At 39.5% G+C, this 17,654-nt stretch overlaps 2 protein-coding genes across 10 annotated transcripts in view; one reads left to right on the top strand and one right to left on the bottom strand.

The window, feature by feature from the left end:
- Positions 1–69: 69 nt before the first annotated feature.
- Ppcs (phosphopantothenoylcysteine synthetase) lies at positions 70–3,784 on the bottom strand. 7 transcript variants are annotated; one of them, XM_033767906.1, is made up of 3 exons: positions 3,761–3,784; positions 2,460–2,563; positions 70–874 (listed from the first exon to the last, which is right to left on the bottom strand). In XM_033767906.1, exons 2-3 carry the CDS (start codon positions 2,550–2,552, stop codon positions 551–553), a joined length of 417 nt encoding a protein of 138 aa, XP_033623797.1. In that variant the 5' UTR covers positions 2,553–2,563; positions 3,761–3,784; the 3' UTR covers positions 70–550. The 7 variants fall into 7 exon arrangements, with proteins under 7 accessions (XP_033623797.1, XP_010632343.1, XP_010632332.1 ...); XM_010634041.3 differs by lacking the exon at positions 3,761–3,784 and adding an exon at positions 3,305–3,707; XM_010634030.2 differs by lacking the exon at positions 3,761–3,784 and adding an exon at positions 2,733–3,292.
- Zmynd12 (zinc finger MYND-type containing 12) overlaps positions 3,784–17,654 on the top strand; it is a 44,097-nt gene continuing 30,226 nt past the window's right edge. For all 3 annotated transcript variants that reach the window (XM_010634066.3, XM_010634058.3, XM_010634073.3), the window contains exon 1: positions 3,784–3,915. In XM_010634066.3, the coding sequence (XP_010632368.1) occupies positions 3,806–3,915 (110 nt within the window). In that variant the 5' untranslated portion in view covers positions 3,784–3,805. The remainder of the gene's footprint in view (positions 3,916–17,654) is intronic.

The raw sequence follows: 17,654 nt of genomic DNA, 5'->3' as shown, positions 1-17,654 counted from the left end.
CATCTATGTTTAGGGAGGTGTCTTTCCATTTTTAGTAAATTTCCAAAAAAACAACATCCTTTCCACTTGTCAGTTTGTGGGCACACTTTATTACACTTAAACTTTTACACATCCATTTTCCAAACAAATCATATTTATTCCGTCTTTTTAATCCTCATCACTTAGCTCTGGGCCTGAAACATAGTAGGCCCTCACCAAATACTTCACCTTCAAAGCCTGACCACATGACCATGCATGTATCCATAATCCTTTCCATTGTATAAAGTAGGCTAATATTCAGCAATAAGTCTCCCTGTTATGTTTTGTGGAATATATAATTCCCAACAGACTTCTTTTAAAGATGAGATATAGTTATGGTGTTTAATTTCCAAATCCAGATTAATATTCAGGTGATCTTATTGGGTGGTTCAGTTATTAAAAAACAAATACCAACCCGTATTTGCCTGCACCTGAATTTACCCTTCTCTTTGTTCCTTATGAAAGCAAAGAATTTTAGTCTTTGCCATCTGTACAAGCCCTGGACCACGGAACAATTTTTAATCTTTTTAGTTCAGTTTTTGTCACATATAAAAGCTGTGTGTCGAGACTGAAGATTATCTACTATCTTCTCTTCTATCACCATGCCTTTTTCTACTTCTTCCTCTGATAGCATTAGCTTGGTTTCTGAGTCTTTGGTTACAATAACTACAAAAAACTGTAGTGACTCAAGGATATTAGCCACTACCACTTGATGCTGATAAATTTCCAAAGCATTCCGGGCACGACTAATTACAATGGAGGGGTCAGTCTCCAACTTAAAGGAAATTATAAATGCTTTGGGAGCCCAATCTTTAACTAAAGGAGAAAGCATTTTCGGCACCATCTTCATAGTTATCTGTATTGGAAAAAGAAAAGTTGAATTAGCAAATAGTGGTCACTACCTACCAGGAAACAAAGGGTTGAAGGACTCAGATTTTTTCCTATATCAATGTAAGGGGATTACTCACTATCAAATATCAAAGCATACTCATAACTAGTTTTAAAGCCTTGCTTCTGTGGTGTTCATAACAATGCCTAAATTCAAGGCTTCATATATATTCTGACAAACCATGCTTTCTGGAATCATCCCTGCTCTGTACCTCATTATATTCTCTTCAATATTTTCCTTTATTTTTTTAAAAAAGCAAATCCTCAGATGAACACAAATAATCTGTTCATGCCAAATTTACTTTGGCAGAAACCCAGTAAGATTAGGTTTTTTAATCTTTCAGCCTAAAATATTGCTTACATTGACAAAATGGCTATTGGATTCCATTTACAATTCAATTTACCTACAACTGGAATTACAAGAGGAAGGAATTATATGACTTAGTATTGAGCAAGCAACTGAATTTATTTTCTCTTTATCTAAACGCCTACTATCTAATAATTTCAAAGGAGAATTTTATCGTGTGCTTTCAAGATACTGTGGAACTTTTAAAATGTGGGATAAATTAAGGATCCTAGAATTTTTAAGTGTGAAATCACGAAGCTAGTCAAAATTTCCCCTAAAAGAGCTTTAGCAAGTATAAGAGGGATCATAGACCAATTCCCCACTTTTTCTCATTAGCACTTATCACTAACAAATACAGTATGCATATTTGACTTCCCCTGCTAGATATATTTCTTTTCACTGTTTTCATCTCCAGGTCCTGCAACAATACGTGGTATACAGTAGGTACACAGTAAATATTTACTGAACAGACAACAAACGAGAGAATCCTGTAAGTGCCCCACAGGCAAAGTTTCTCCTATAAAAACTCTACTTGTATCACCCAATAACCAACTAAGAACTTTCTCAGGATCTAAGACACCAAGTAATCTCAACCATAGCACTCCCCTTCCCATACCTCTTTATCTATAGTAGCCCCCAACTACTGTACCACCTCCACTCTTCCTGTTTTACCTTTCAGGATGGTGTTTTTTTCAAACACTTCATCTCATTTTTCTACTTAATGTTCCCCTTGCATGCACAAGTTGAAGTCCAAACTCTTTAAGAATAAGTTTTCTGTGAAGCAAGCCGCTTCTTCATTTTGCTCTCCAGCCTCATTAAAGCACTTTAGTTCCAGACACCAACTGTGTAACTCCATTTGTAATGGCCTTCCCCACTTTTGTTACATCTCGCGCTCATCTTTTAAAACCTAGTGTAAGTCATCTCCACCAGGAAAACTTCCTCCACTCTCCCAATTTACTCCCCCATGGTCTGTCTGCACTTTGTACATACCTCCACTAGAGCATTTATCACTTTGTATTGTAATTATGTCTGTGTCCAGCTCCCTCGCTAGATTCTGAGGTCCTTGAGAGAGGGCGGTGTCTTTATTCATCTCTGTATCCCCAGTGCCTAGCGCATACAGAATGCAGAAAGGCCATTTCCAGATCAAGAGTAAATTAACCCGACTGATTATAGGGGATCAGATCTCTGGAAGAGAAGCGCCCATCACCTGCAGTGGGCCCCCAGATGACTGGATCTTGTGCTCAGGCATTTCAGAAACAGGAACATAGAAATCTGACACGGCTGCAGCCAGGTAAAACATCGCAGAAGAGCCTGCAAAGAGAAGCAGACGGTGTAACAAATCGGGGAGGGTATGGGATCCTTTTCAGCTCGACATCCTTGCTGAATCCGCTGGCTAAGCAGAAGGTACAGTGTGCGGGGAAAAGTGGCTGGGGAGAAAGTCTCTGCCTGGAGGCCACCGATGGATTCCTAAGGAACGCACCTAGAGGGTTGAGTGCTTGAGCCGCAGCCTGAAGCAGATGCAAATAGTCCGCCAAAGTGGTGAACTCTACGGACAAGAAGGTGCCGGCAGCCTCTGCCTCCTGATAGCTCCGCAAAGCCTCAGCAAAGCCGGGGAGTGCATTCTCCTCGGCCTCTAGGCTCAGCATGCCAGACTGGGCTGGGCCAGAAGGTCGCAGGGCAGACAGCCAGGTCTGAGGTGGGAAGCGATGGGCATAGGGAAAGGACGAGCGAGCACGGTACAAGAACAGGACACCATAACCCGCAGCCAGAAAGGCCTCCGCCGAGGTTGCACCACGCCTCCCACTGCTGAAGTTGTCCAGAAAGCGCACGGGCCGCGCCTCCAGAGGAACCTTGGTGCCACCTGAAGTGATCAACACCACCCTCCGTCCCTGCTCGCCCAGTCTGGCGGCAAAGCGAGCCATAACCTCGGCCCAGCGCGTAACACCCGCAGGCCGTGGGAACTCGGCGACCAGGTCCACCTCCGCCATCAGTATCGCAGCGCTCCTGGGTCTGCGCACAACCCGAGCCGCCGGCGCCACGCCTCTCCCGTACCTGGTGAGTGCGCAGCCGCAATGTTGAGTGGGCTGTTCGCTACACAGTACATGAGCCGCTAGGCTCCGCATATCGCCAAGGGCGGAAACGCGTGGTATTCTGTCTCAGAGTCAAGAGAAAGTGACAAAGCATTTCATTCCCGGTCGGGTGGACTTTTGGGAGAATCATTCTCGCCTGTTAATGTCCTAGCCTGAGTAAAGGCTTGGCTATATTTGGCCCTTCCCGGCTACCGTACAGACTTCCTGGCCTTCGAGTCTCTTGGGGTTAAACTGACTGATTTAACCTTTTGTTCCGTGTGATTTGCCTTTTCTTCTCTCCTCTCTTTTCTTTTCTTTTTTTTTCCCCCGGCTTCAGAAATAGACTCCCGGTGGCAGTCATTCCACACCCTTCTTTTTTGCCCTTTAACCCTGGGAACGTTGCAGTCCCGCGGTGTCACGTGACACGTGTCCCTCTTACCCTTGCCCGGCAACAGTCCTAGAGACGGACACCACTGGCTGCAACATGAATGTCATCTACCCACTGGCGGTTCCCAAGGGGCGCCGGCTCTGCTGTGAGGTGTGCGAAGCCCCGGCTGAGCGTGTGTGCGCGGCTTGCACAGTCACTTATTACTGGTAGGCCCTGGAACGTGGCACCCGGCCTTTCAAACCCCCCCCCCTTCCCAGTGCCGATTCTAGGTTTGTGTGCTTTAAGCCCAAGGCCTCGTTCTGCCAGGGACCCCTTCAAGGTGTCTTCAGAACAAGTCTTCAATTCTGCTGTTGTTACATTGATGTAACTCCTAACCTATCACAGTTTGTGTCTCACGTTAAGTTTTATTAAGAGAAACTTACTTAAAGGCAGAAGGGGTTGCAAAAGGCTGTCTAGCAGGTTTGTGTACAGTAAAATATCACAGGTTGCATTGAATCGAACTAATCAACCTGTAGGCTTACAAGTACAATCACTTAGCTAATGTTGATCTAATTGAAAAACAATATACCATAGAAAGGAGAAAAACAGACATTTCTGGAAGGGGTAGAGATAAGGGTCAGAGTATTCTGGTTAACTGTACGTGTTCCTTATGTTATTTCTACATTTGTTGTTTTGTGTAGGCTTATTGGATTCGATGGTGCTAATTATAGAATAGTTTTGGACCGTTGTTTGTCTCCGGGGAGGGTTGCAGGCTCAGCCATACTGTCTCCATCTTGGAGCCTAGTTTCTATCAATTTAGCCCCACCGACCACACGCTTGATTTGCCTCATCTCTGCGCTCTGTCCTGGGCCTACTCCCTTCTATCACTCGCTACCTGAATTAGCTATCAGCGATTCTATGGCCTGTCTGCTTCCTCTGTTGCTTGCTGATATATCAGAAGATTCTTTTTGGGGGTCCTACTGTGTGTTGTGCACTATTCTAGGTGCTGAAATTAGTGGGGCAAATGGGTAGATTTGTTCCCTCTAAAATCTAACATTCTAATTTGTGAGACAGTAAACTAGCAGGAAATGAGTAAGTATTGTGATTTCAAGGGCCACGCGTGGTGGCACACACCTCTGATCCCAGCCCTGGGGAGGCTGCCTGAGGTGCATAGTGAATTCAAATCCAGCCTGAACTATATAGCAAGACCTTATCCAAAACAAACAAACAAACAGGCTGGGCGTGGTGGTGGACACCTGTAATCCCAGCACTCGGGAGGCTGAGGCAGGAGGATTGCTGCAAGTTCGAGACCAGCCTGGGCTACATAGTGGGTTCCAGGTCAGTCTCAACTACATAGTGAGACCCTGTCTCAAAAATTAAAAACAAACAAACAAAAACCCAACAAGGTCAGAGAAGCTTTGTAAGACAAGTAAAGGAAATGTAATGTTTCTTTGATAATAGTCTGTTGATCTGAAGAAACAGTAACAGTATCTTGCCATGGAAACAGCTATGAGAAGAGTGGGATAGGTAGCCTTTGAGGTGGGAAGAACTGGTGTGTTTGAGGAATAGAGAAAGGCAAGTTGATCAGTTGCTCAGTACACAGCTAAGATGGTGAGGTTGGAGGGAGGGCAGTGCAAGATGAAGTCAGTTTTCATGTATCCAGCATTACATCCTCTTGCTTTTGCTTCAGGTTAGGCCCTACTTTGGGCCTGGTGTAGAACAGCTGAGTTACTGACATTCAGAAATGTAGTTCAAAGCAGACTGATCTATATTTTAAAAGAAGTCACAATATATTCCACATGACAAATGCTGTTGCCCAGGGTGTACCGAACCCTGTGATCCCTGAGATTGGAAGTGGGACTAGGGAAGTATCTAGAAAGGTTTCTCTGAGGAAGTAACATTTGAGCTCAGTCGTGAGAGGTCAGTAGGAACTTGCTAGGTGAAGGACAATGAAGGGTAAGGCATTCCTGCCATTTGGGACAACTTGGTCAGTGTAAAAAACAGACTTTGCTAAGAAATAAGTGAGAAAGAGAGTAGTGGAGGGACCAGGCAGTGGCTTTCAAACAGCAGATTAGGACCTAGCAGGACATGGATAAGTTAGAATCAGCTTTTTTTTTTTTTGAGGCAGTTTTAGGTACCATGGACTGGCCTCAAACCTACTATGTAGGCAGGCATGATGACACCTGTAATCTCAGTACTAGAGCGGCAGAGGCAGGAAGATTGCTGCAACTTTGAGGCCAGCCTGGGCTACATAGTGAGTTCAAGCTCAGTCTTAACTGCATAATGAGAGTTTGTCTCAAGAACAAAACAAGCGTGCAAAAAACCGAACAGCCTACTATGTAGTACTATGTAGCCTGGTCTTAAATTCATGATCCTTCAGCTCAGTCTCCCAAGTGCTGGGATTACAGATGTGTGTCCCCATGTCTAGTTGCAACCTGCATTTATAGAAAAGAAAAATAGCATGGAATAGAAAGTACCAGAGAAATTCTACTTGAATTGTTTCTTTTATGTATCAAATGTATTTCTTTCTATGAATTGAGTTAATTAAAATCATTGTGGTAGGTAGTAGAAATTTCAAAAAAGAAGCTAAACATTAAAGCCAGTGATACAAGATTGTGGACTTTGGAATTCAGTGCCCCCCCACCCCACTTTTTAAGGGAATGGGTTTATTTGGCTTAGAGTTCATAGAGGTTTCAGTCTGTAATCAGGTGGCTCTGAGACAGGGATGACAAACAGGCATGGCATAGGAGAAACAAGATGGCACCCACACAGTGGCAAAGGCAACGAGGGAGAGAGACTTTACTGCGCCCTTCTGCCTCTTTTATCCAGACTACCTGTATTAGGGCAGTGCTAAACAACTCACTCAGGTGCAATACTTTAGTAATCCCAGCATCACACATTCCAGATTCAACTACCTCTGACCAAATGAGGCTTTGAAGGCCATTCAGACCCAAAACATGGCATTCCACTCCTGGCCCTCCAAAGGCTCATATACATTCTGTTATGCAAAAGGCATCTAGTCCATCTCTAAGAGTTACCAAAGTCCTAACGGTCTCAGCATTGCTGGAAAATCCAAGTTCAAAATCTCTGAGGTTTAAAGCCAACTCTTAGCTGCAGGCCCCTGTACAAATGAAAAGAAAGTCAAACACTTCCAACGTTCGAGGGCACAAGATAGACATTTCCATGGAATTCAGCCTTTTATGAGATGATTTTGTGAGTGGATTGCTTTGAACTGACATGCTGTCATTTGCGCTATGGAAGATAATGGGCAGCAATGTGGAAGACAGACATTGAGGGCTACATTAACTGATTTAGAGGCTACTGCAATGGTCTGAGTAGAGAGTGTGAACATATCTTTCTCAGACCAGTCCAGATGTCCCTTGGCAGAGTTCTCAAAGCATTTGATATTCCCCTTCTCCTAACACTTAGATCATAGACTAGAGTCAGCTCTTGAACTGTGGTATCCCTCACCATGCTGCCCAACAAGAGGGCATCTGTGTTTGCACTGCTGTTTCTTCTTCGTTAGCTTCACCACAGAATTTGTAACAGGAAGTGCAAAGCTGTGATTACCTCTCTGTCCACATTTCTCACTACATTTGTTCCATCTTTTTCTTGCTGTGGTTACAGAAAATTGAACTCCAATTTGCTCCTTTGCTTTCCTGCTTTCTTCCCTCCTCCACCCCCTCCCCTCTCTCTCTCTTTCTTTTTTTGGTACCAGGGATCTCACTTGGGACCTTGTGCTTATGAGGCAGGCAGTGGAACCACTGATCTAAATCCCCAGCCCCACTCCTTCACTTTCTTTACCCAGACTTCTCTGCTGAGAACCTCTCCTCCTATCATTAACTTTCCTGACTGCTTTTCATTCTTTAGTTCAGAGAGGTCTAAACCTGATCTAAATACCCTTCTTGCATTTTTCTAACAAGTATATTTTTCTTTTCTGCTACTTTTTTTTGTTTACTTGTCCAATGACTGTCTTTTACTAGACCCATGCCCCCACATACCAGACACACTGTGAACATTTGTTGAATAAATAAACTTCTGAATAGATAATACATCTCTTAACTTAGGCAAGAAATCCAAGAGCAGGAGATGATGAATGACAGATTCAGTTACAGACACATAGTTTGAGGAGCCTTCATGTTACCTCTGTGCTGATAGGCTGCATAGCACTCAGGGAAAGGTTCGACCCCTTTGCCTAGTGTGAGCACCCGCTTATTCCTTAAAACACCCCTTCTTTGTCATCCCTCAGCCAGAAGTAATTTTTCCTTCCTTCCTCTCAACTCACTGTACAATCACTCTGTACCTTCCAGACAACTCTTACTGCCTCTCCTTGTTTCCATATTTGGCAATCATGTTATCTCAGTCCGCTGTGTTCCATTAATGCAAGATACTGTTTTTAATGTTTGGAGGTCATGTGTAAGCTATCTTTTGATGTGTCACACCTACCTGTGTATGCTCATAGTCTCCAACAAAGTCTCTTGAAATAATTGGCAATAACATGAACAAATTTTCGCTGGGCGTCGTGGCGCACGCCTGTAATCCCAGAACTCGGGAGGCTGAGGCAGGAGGATCACTGTGAGTTCAAGACCAGCCTGGACTACATAGGAAGTTCTAGGTCAGTCTCAACTATACAGTGAGACCCCATCTCAAAAAAACAAACAAAAAACAAAAAAAACAAAACAAAAAAAATTTTTATCTCCTATGCCTTTACCCTCTACTGCCCCGTCCCCAGATATTGAGGATGGAACCCAGGGCCTCATGCATGCTAGGTAAGCAATCTACCACAGACTGTTCCCAGTCCCTTTCACTTGCTTTAATTTGCCTTAAGGTCTTTGCCTCTTCTTTTTACTCTCCTTTTCCTATGTTCTTGTGTCCCAAAGATTTCATAATTCTTTTGATAATTAAGATTTGAGACTTAATATGCTGACATTTTTATAAATTTCCTTCTATTCTTTCCAGAAAGATCTGTGGTAAATTGTAGAATGAATGCCCCCCATAAAGACATTGAAGTTCAGTTTGAAAAGCATAATAATACCCAAACAAAATATGTCTGGCTCACAAGCTACTTAACTGTGATTTATGATTGAAAACATGCTTATCACCTTCTGTATGCATGGCCTAGTCTTGGATATTACAGGGACACATGAATAAAAACAGAGCCACAAATATATATATTAAAAAAACTGACTTTATTTGAAAGGCAAGATATGTCAGTTGTTCTCAGTGGAACAAAAGTTCAGGCAGTTAAATAAGTTACCATTTTCATTGCTCATACAGTTCCTCAACAAATCTCTACTTAAGAAATACCTGGTGAAACTTTGCTGATCTGTTTACAGTAATTCTCTACCCCCCAAAAAAAACCCCTTTTAAATGATTTCTGTTATTTTGATGGTAGCAGTCAGGTTATGAAGAAAATTCTTGATTATATATCAGGCGGAATGAAGGAGAGAGTGTGCTTGCACAAAGCCTCACATTTTCTATGGGTGCTTTTGTGCTACAATAGTAGAGCTGAGTAGTTGCAACAGAGACGATAGAGCTCTCAAAGTCTAAAATAATTACTTTCTGCCAGGCATGGTGGCACATGCCTGTAATCCTAGCACTTGGGAGGCTGAGGCAGGAGGATCGCCATGAGTTTGAGGCCTGCCTGGATCACATAGTGAGTTTAAGGTCACCCTAAACTACATAGTGAGACCTTGTCTAAAAAAAAAAAAAAAGATAGATAAATATAATTACTCTCTGGTACTTCACAGAAAAACTTTGGTGATTCTTCCCCTAGATTATTGTTTTCTGTCTTGAAGTATGTTTAATGTATAATGGAATCAAATTTAATTATCTCACACATAAATTAAAATGTGTCATAAGCCGTAGAAATGCAAAAACACATGATTGTATGTATCTAACAACAGAGCTTCAAAATGCATTAAATGGAAACTGACAAAATTGAAGGAAGAAACAGACAATTCAATAATAATAGAGACTTTAATATCCTACCTTGGTTATGAATAGAACAACTAGACAGATGCTTAGCAAGGAAAAATAAAACTTGAACAACAGTGTAAGCCAACTAGAACTAACAGACATCTATAGAACACTCTCAATAGTAGCAGAATACTCATTCTTCTAAGTACATTTAGAGCATTTTTCTGGATAGAGCATAAGTTAGGTCATAAAGCAAATCTCAATAAATATATAGGGATAGAAATCATACAAAGTATATGCCCCAATTACAAAAGAATGAACTAAGTGATCAATTATGGGAGGAAATTTGGTAAATTTATAAATATGTGGAAATAAACACTCATTAAAAACCAATCTGGAAAAAAAAGAAAAGATGAAAGAGAAAAACCAATCCAGAAATTAGAAAATGCTTTGAGATGAGAGAAAATGAAAATGCAGCCATACTAAAAAGAAATGTGGGCAAAGCAGTTCTCAGAGGATACTGTATGAATTTAGTACTCATATGAATTTATAACTGTTAATATATACGTTAAAGAGATCTCAAAACTATCTTAGGGAGGGTCATAATGCCAATTTTGTCATAAAGGCATAGAAACATGGGTGTATAATAACCACATTTATTGTTTAGAGTATTTCTATTGAATTATTAATTTTAATTTTATGAGTTTTGTTACATTAAATAATGAGTACTTAACAGGAAAAATATTTTAAAATAAAGTATTGAATTTTTAATATTGATTGTTAAAGAAGCATCAAAGTTTTCAACATCAATTCTTTTTTGGTATACAAAGTCTAAAAAAATAACAGAAATAAATTCCTGTAAGAATTACCATGAAAATACCAATAAACTCTACAAAATATCATCTTTACTTCAATTATCACACCTAGGGCAGTCTTCACACATGGCAATAGCATGTCCCATACACACATATTGCTTACACTGACAGCACATGTGTTTTGCTTTTCTGGCCTTTTTGTAGGACATACTTGACAACTAACTGGTCTTGCTATTTTGTTATGAGGTTCTTATATAATATGTAGTTAACAAGAATATAAAATAGAAAATAGAGTGGACCCTTGATTTATGAACTAAATTTGTTTGAGAGGGCTGACTGTAACTCACTTTGGTCAATTGAAGGTTCAGGCTCCTCTACACATCCTTCAAAATCTCTTTATAATTCTAGGCCACACTTTCTTCTAGGCAGAAATCTGTGTCCTTAGAGAGACATTAGTCCAGAATTTCTCAATTAATGCCACACAGGAAAGGATGTTGCAATGTTCCTTTTAGAACTCATTAAAAATTAAATCTATCTAAGACCATCTGGAAGCACAAGTGGCCAGCATTTGGGTCTAACTCAAGACTGTAAGTTAAAACTACAATTCCAATTGTAACAAGTTGTTCTTATATTAGGCCAGTCATAACTGTAAGGTCCAGTGTTTTTAATTCTCAATATGTATTGCACATTTAGAATAAACATCAACATTTTCACATCAACTGTTACTTGCTTATAAATCCTAAAAGATAACATCAGAAATAAATTCCTATATGAACTACAATGTAAATACAAACAAAAGTCTACAACAAAAATAATCTTTGCTTCAATTGTCATCCAAGACAGTCTTCACATATGACAACTGCATGTTCCATGCACATGTTTTACACCAACAGCACATGTGCCTAGCTTTCCTTTCCTATGTGGCAGGCCATTCTTGTCACCTCTCCCTGTCTTGTCAGGAGCTTCCTACTATATTGTACAATGTGCACATAGCAGAAAAATGAGATATTAATAAAAAAACATCAAATATGTAATTAGTGCATAGAATAGACATCAACATTTTTCGGTTCTGAAGACTCATTGTGTGTATGATAATTACTTTTATTTCTAATAGCCAGATGGCACCATGTGTATGAAGGGGTTTGCATACATTAAATTTTTGTTTTGTTTTTGTACCAGGGATTGAACTATGACCTTATGTTTGCAAGGCAGGCTCAGTGTCACTGAGCTAAATCCCCAGCCCTAGGCATTAACATTTTTACATTAGCTGTTTACTTGCTTACAAAACATAAAAGTTAACATCAGAAATAAAAACCTATGTGAACTACAATGAAAATACAAACAAAAGTCTACCACAGAAATAACCTTTACTTCAACTGTCACCCGTAAGGCAGTCTTCACACATGAAAACTGCATGCTCCATACACAAGTATATATAGTTTACACTAATAGGATGTATGTTTTGTTTCCTTGTCCTTTCCTGCAGGACACAGTTGAGATGTTATGGCTTGGGTCTAGATGTTCCCCCAAGGCCTCATACAGTCAGAGGTGGCTTTTTCACAGGTGGCTGAATTTAGAGTGTGTGATGCTGGGATTAAGGACATGTGATTACTAAACTAGTACATTAATTGGTTTGGCACTGCCCTAATTCTGATAGTCTGGATAAAGATAAAAGGGGCAGAAAGACTAAGGTTCCCTTGCTTGTTTGATTTTGCTGCCTTCCACTGCCATGAACTGTTGCCCCTCTGCCGTGTGTCACCCCTCTGCCATGTGTCACCCTGCCTTAGAGCCAGTTGATTGGGGACTGAAACCTCTACAGGTGAGCTAAATAAACCTTTCCCCTTTTAACTTTGGATGTTAGGTATTTTGTCTCACCAATGGGAGAAAAGTAACTAAGACAAGATCTTTTTTGGCTTTCATGTTGTTGTAATAGGTCTTTGGGATGCTGTGCCTGTCTTTTCACCTGTCAGCTCACCAGTGTGCTCCACAATTTTTTCATGTAGTTCCCTGGGCAGAAACATTTTGTTTTTCTTCTGCTATAAATGATCTTATGAGTTCCAGTCCCAATCCTCTAAGAAAATTTCTCCGTGGCATTTTGCATTTGTTATTTTCTTTGTAAACTATCAAGCTATTTATACCACTTATGTTTAGGATGAGATAAAACACAACTACTCACCAACGCTTTATGTTTAGAATGACATCATAGTTACTACATAACTCATCAACATCTACTCCCCCTTTGGTTTTGTTGTAGAAGGTTACCATCTTAGGCTTTCATTTTGTCAAGGTTTCCCTATCAATATTTACATCGTGGTGCAATGTTGACATCAGCAGTACCAGTTTGTTTTTCTTTGTCATATGCGAGGCCAATGTTATATCTTTCTGAAATTCAAAGATTGTACTATACAGTTCTTTGTTTTGAAATTGTAACATTTCATTTAGAATTTCTGCTTTGTTCCTATATACAGTTTTGTTTGTTTGGTTGGTTTTTGAGACAGTGTGTCACTATATAGTTGAGACTGACCTGAAACTCACTATGTTGCCCAGGCTGTCTCAAACTCACAGTGATCCTCCTGCCTGGGCCTCCTGAGTGCTGGGATTACAGGTGTGCACCACCATGCCTGGCTCCTATATACAGTTCTTAATGCTGGTCAGCTTGTACTCTGTAACATCAGTTGGAAGCTGGTAAACCCCTTTTCAAATGTCACATTCTGATTAGTTTGGGAGATAGGAGCAGCAAGTCTTTCACAACATCATTTGGTTTTTGCTATTTTTAATAAGGACTTGGTGGCTAAGTTCCAGGATAATTTCTAAATTGAAAGCACAATAAGTCTTTGCACCTACAAGGGCATACATTTTTATAATTTTTTGTTTTCATATTTTGAAGGAGTTTTTTTTTTTTGCATGTACTGTCTGAAGCTACACTGATTGTGAAATGTTGTGAAATGTTCATTAATAGTCCTGTATTCAGATTATGCATGAGTTGCTTGACAATTACTCACAGATCTGTTAAACAATGACTAGATAGTGGCCAGATTATCAGTTCTTTTTCTTTATTGGTGGATGGTTTTATCATCAAACCTCAGGCAATTTTGAAAGAAACCAAATGTCCCCAGTGTAATTGTTATTCTACAAACTTCAAGCCCACATCCTTGGCTTTTCCGTAAGTCTTTTAGGTTGCTGTGATTACCATGAGAAAGCCCTGCTAAGTACAGCAGACCTATGAATGCTTTCAGTCCAGCTAGTGAGGTGTCATAATAAATACATTTCTGAGTATGGCTATTGGTGCATACAAAATATTTTACTTGTATTTAAACATTTGTGTATTTCACAACATCTTGTAGCATTTCATCTGTTACAATTTCAAACATTGAATGGTGGTGCTAGCATTCTGTCCAATGGGTTTCACCCCTCTGAGTGATAATAGGGATGATATATGGACCTCCAAATAATATAAGGGAAATATTATATTACCCAGCCTGCTAGATTTCCAATACACTGAGTTCATGTTCTCTAAAATCAGAGTAAATTTTAGGAAAAATTGAGATTAAGAGTCAGAACCATTTATTGAGGGAAAAGACAGCTTCTGTCTAAGAAAGTTCGAGACCAGCCTGAACTACATAGTGAGTTCCAGATCAGTCTGAACTACATAGTGAGACCCTGTCTCAAAAAACAAACGAACAAAAAAACAAAAAAAACAAAAGAAAATGAGTTTCCCATGATCCCCACTTCTCAAAGAAGTTTTATAGAGTAAAATCACGAGGTGGATATGAAATCATGAGGCAGGTGTAAGGTGGGACAAAGCTATGGTCAACCAATAAGATTACAAGTATGGTCGCTTAGATAATATTGATGCAGGGGAAAATCACAAGGTGGGTATGAGGTGGGAGAAAACTATGGTTAGCTAATAAGATTATGAGTATAACCACTTAAGTAATATTGATTCAATGGGGAAGCAAGTCATAAAGCAAGTATGTGTGGAAAGTACAAGGACCTTCCTTGGAAGAGATGGGTCAAAGTCTTAGTCCCTCACCCAGGTGACTGATACCTATTTAGAATATCCATGACTGATACCTATTTAGAATATCCATCATTATGGTTTATCCCTGGGGAAGGAGGTGTAGTCATTTCATCTTTGTCTTGAGGCCTCCTCATCAAGGAATGCACTTCTATCCACAGTTGTAAGGTGCTTTTATCTTCTGCATTGACTTCTTTGAGGACCTAGCCCTATCTGACTGCCTATAATATTTCTCTTTTTTTTTCAGCTTTAATTGAGTTTATTGGTACATTTTAGGGATACAGTACAGTTACATTCATTGTTGGGATCTTGTACCTCTACATGACAAGTCTTGATTCTCATTTTTTCCCCTTACCCCTGCCCTCCCTTCACCCCCTCCTCCCCTCCCCATCTACAAACACTTTATTTTCATTATCTCACATTTTTTTCTTTTCCCTTATTACCCTTCCCCTACCCATGCCTATAATATTTCTAATTTAACTGTCTCAAGTACCAAAATTCTCCGTGTATTTTCAGACCTAGTTCTAACATTGGATTATTCTATTTTGTTGGGTGACCATTTTGTACTATTTCTACTAGTCAAATATGTACTCACGTTGCTGTTTTCTTTATTATCTGAATCAAGGAGGTCAATTCTTACTGCATTCTTCACTGCCACAGGAACTTTGGCTCACATGGCCAATGTCAAAGTCATTATCTTTATTATCTATGAATGAGTTATCTGATGATTCACTTTTGACCTCCTCCAAAATTTATAAATCTGATTTTCAATGTGCCAGTGTACTGAATTTGGCTACTACTCATAGAAAAATCAAAAGAAAAGTTTTAAAAAAACAAATCTTAAATGCACAGAAATTCAACAATGAGCAAATATTTCATAGCTAAAATTCACCTTTTGTCTGCCAGGTGGGTGAATGCACAGATGGTTTTCTTCTTTCCCCAGGTGCCCACATTCCATCATGGTAAAATGTGATTACATAACCAAAGAGTGGTGTGGGTGTATTTTACCCCTTTGACACTCAGGTAAACATATGCAAAAACTGTTAGCCAGCATTACATGGGTAAAAATCCCAGGTTGACACTTTTGCACAGCTGCACACACCTTGCTGTTTATTGTACTAAACACAAAGATTGCTTCCTGTGTCACCCAGGTGGAGCTACTGAGATCCACACTGGCTACTACTATGCTAAAGCACAAATATATAGTATAGAAGTATGAGATGGGTTGTTGTAACCCAATGTTATTACCCTTTTAAGAAACTAGAAAGAGAAGCTCAAACTAAAAGTATATTCACCAAATCCTTCATGTATGGTCTGAAAGCTAACAGAAGGAAATATTAAAGATTAGAACAGACATAAATAAGAGAAAACTACAGAGAGAATAAACAAAACCAAAATTTGATTCATTGAAAAGATAACAGAATTCACAAACATTTAGCTAGACTGGCCAAGAAAAAGAAGATTCAAGTTACTAACCTGCAAAATGAAAGTGGGGACATTACTACTAAACTTGCAGAAATAAAAGAATACTGTAAATAATTGTATGCCAACAAATTAGGTATCCTAGATGAAATAGATGTATTCCTAAAAAGATGGAAACCAAAACTGAACAAAGAAGAAATAAAATATCTTAAGAGATCTGTATAATAGGGAAAGAGATTTAGCTAGCAATTAAAAATTTGCAATATACAGAGAAATCCCAAGACCAGGTGATTTCACTGGATCAGTTCTTCCAAACATTTAAAGAATTAACACCAACTTTCACAAACTCTTGAGAGAGAGAGAGAGAGAGAGAGAGAGAGAGAGAGAGAAGAAATAATTCCTGATTAATTATATCAGGCCAGTGTTATCCAGATCCAAAACCAAATAAAGATATCACAAGAAAACTAATATCCTTTAGAAATATATGGAAAAGTCTTTAAATTTTAGCAAATGAAATCCAACAGAAAATAATAAGGACTATACATCATGACCAAGTGGGATTTATTTTAAGAATTCAAGATGGTTGAACATAAAAATATCAATGAGTGCAATGTACCTTATAAATAGAATAAAAAACAAAGACCATATATTTGTCTCAGTAGATTCAGAAAAAAAATTTGACAAAATCCAAGTCTCTATGATGAAAACACTTGAAGTAGAAATAGAAGAGAATTTCTGCTTGGCAAAAGGGAAATTATGAAACACATACCTAACATACTTAATGGTCAAAGACTGAGTTTCCCCTCTCTAAAAGCAGAAATGAGACAAAGACAGTGCTTTCGCCACTCTAATATTGTACTAGAGGGTCTAGTCAGGACAATTGAGCAAGACAATGAAATGAAAGGTATCCAACTTGGAAAGAGTAAACTACTTGTATTTATAGATGATAGGATCTTATCATGAAGGTTAATTTTATGTGTCAGCCTAATGGAGTTAAGGGATGCTTACATATTGGTAAGAGATCATTTCTGTAAATTTTTTGTTTGTTTGTTTTGTTTTGTTTATTTATTTATTTATTTTTGGTACCGCAGATCGAACTGGGTCCTTGTGCTTACAAGGCAGGTGGTGGAACCACTGAGCTAACCCGGCCCTCATTTCTGTATGTATTTGCGAGGCTGTCTGGGGGAGACACACATTTGAATTAGTAGACTGAGTGTCTTGGTATTATCCAATCCACTGAGGGCCCAAATAGAACAAAAAGGCAGAAGAAAAGGTTAATTTGCTTTCCCCCACCCCTGTCAGCTAGGGCATCCATCTTCTGTCTTCAGATGTAAGAGTTTATGGTCCCAGGAAACTTGGACTTTGGGACTTAACACCAGCAGACATTCTCCCTCCATGTCCTCTAGTTCACAGGGCTTCACACTAAGAGTGAATTACTCTGGCTTTTTGGTTTCTCTGCTTGAAGATAGCAGATTGTGGGACTCATCTTCCGTATCACATGAGCCAATTTTTATAATAAATAAATAGTGGTTTTGTCTCTCCCAAGAACCCTAACACACATATATAGTAAAACCCAACTATGAACATTCGAGTTGCAACCTTTCACAGATACTAATGTACCTCGCATTAGGAGCATTCGTAGAGGTGAACAGATTGCATAAATAGCTCAGTTGTCTGCCAGAAACTGTCATAGTTGTGCTGCTGGATGATTACTGTAAAAGTAAAAATAATTTTTCCAGTATTTTGGTGCATACATTTGCTTTTTTTAAAATGCTTTACATTGTATATTTGT

This window comes from Fukomys damarensis, unplaced genomic scaffold (genome assembly GCF_012274545.1).
Source record: "Fukomys damarensis isolate Sample0158 unplaced genomic scaffold, DMR_v1.0_HiC HiC_scaffold_23, whole genome shotgun sequence".
NCBI classification, from domain to species: Eukaryota; Metazoa; Chordata; class Mammalia; order Rodentia; family Bathyergidae; genus Fukomys; species Fukomys damarensis.
Note: the sequence above shows the minus strand (reverse complement) of the source record. Positions and strands in the feature narration are given on the sequence as shown.

Excerpts from the sequence above, each read along its gene's own strand:
- Ppcs (XM_010634030.2), bottom strand. The coding sequence starts at position 3,240 with ATGGCGGAGGTGGACCTGGTCGCCGAGTTCCCACGGCCTGCGGGTGTT. Across the intron at positions 2,564-2,732 it reads TCAAGCACTCAACCCTCTAG|GCTCTTCTGCGATGTTTTAC; the intron begins GTGCGTTCCTTA and ends TTCTCTTTGCAG. Across the intron at positions 875-2,459 it reads CATCTGGGGGCCCACTGCAG|ATAACTATGAAGATGGTGCC; the intron begins GTGATGGGCGCT and ends TTTCCAATACAG.